Below are 702 nucleotides of genomic sequence, written 5' to 3'. Positions count from 1 at the left end.
CACCAGATCAAGACATGAAAAACATGCTTCAGCAACTCTTACATGGACAAGCAAGTGGCTCCATGGACAATGCTAAGAAGTTTGCTGAGCTGACTCAGAGATTGGACTGCTCATACAATGATCTGAACATGAAGATTGAGACTCTGAATTCCAAGATCAAGTATATGGAGGGTAAAACTGCTTCTACTTCTGCCCCAAAGCCGGGCCAACTCCCAGGAAAAGCTGTTCAGAATCCTAAGGAGTTTGCTCATGCCATCACGCTGAGGAGCGGTAAAAATTTGCCTCCCAGACAAGGACCTGTTGTAGTCACTGAGGACAGTGAAGACTTGGAAGGGGAGGATGTATGTCAGAATGAAGATCCGGTTGTTCCTTTGAAAGAATCAGAAGTCGTACCTGAAGAAGCTCCTCAACCTGCTGAGAAACATGCTGAAACACCTGCAGCATCCAAGGATAAGCCTGCGAGATACGTTCCCCCACCATACAAACCACCTCTACCATTTCCAGGACGATTCAAAAAGCAGCAAGCTGAGAAGTATAAGGCTTTATTTGAAAAGCAAGTGAGAGAGATTGAGTTGAGAATGCCATTGCTGGATGCATTCGCACTTGTCCCTCCTTATCAGAAGTTCCTCAAAGATTTGGTTATGGAGAGAACAAAAGAAGTCCAGGGCATGTTGATATTGAGTCATGAATGCAGTGCCATTA

The 702-nt window shown here is 45.0% G+C and overlaps 1 protein-coding gene across 1 annotated transcript in view; it reads left to right on the top strand.

Annotated features, from left to right (window-relative positions):
- Positions 1-14: 14 nt before the first annotated feature.
- The window catches only part of LOC111830511, a 4529-nt gene continuing 3841 nt past the window's right edge, over positions 15-702 (top strand). Inside the window, exon 1 of the mRNA XM_023782694.1 lies at positions 15-670. Within this exon, the coding sequence (XP_023638462.1) occupies positions 15-670 (656 nt within the window). The remainder of the gene's footprint in view (positions 671-702) is intronic.

This window comes from Capsella rubella, unplaced genomic scaffold, assembly GCF_000375325.1.
Source record: "Capsella rubella cultivar Monte Gargano unplaced genomic scaffold, Caprub1_0 scaffold_8, whole genome shotgun sequence".
Taxonomy (NCBI): domain Eukaryota; kingdom Viridiplantae; phylum Streptophyta; class Magnoliopsida; order Brassicales; family Brassicaceae; genus Capsella; species Capsella rubella.
This window is presented reverse-complemented; position numbering and strand designations above follow the sequence as displayed.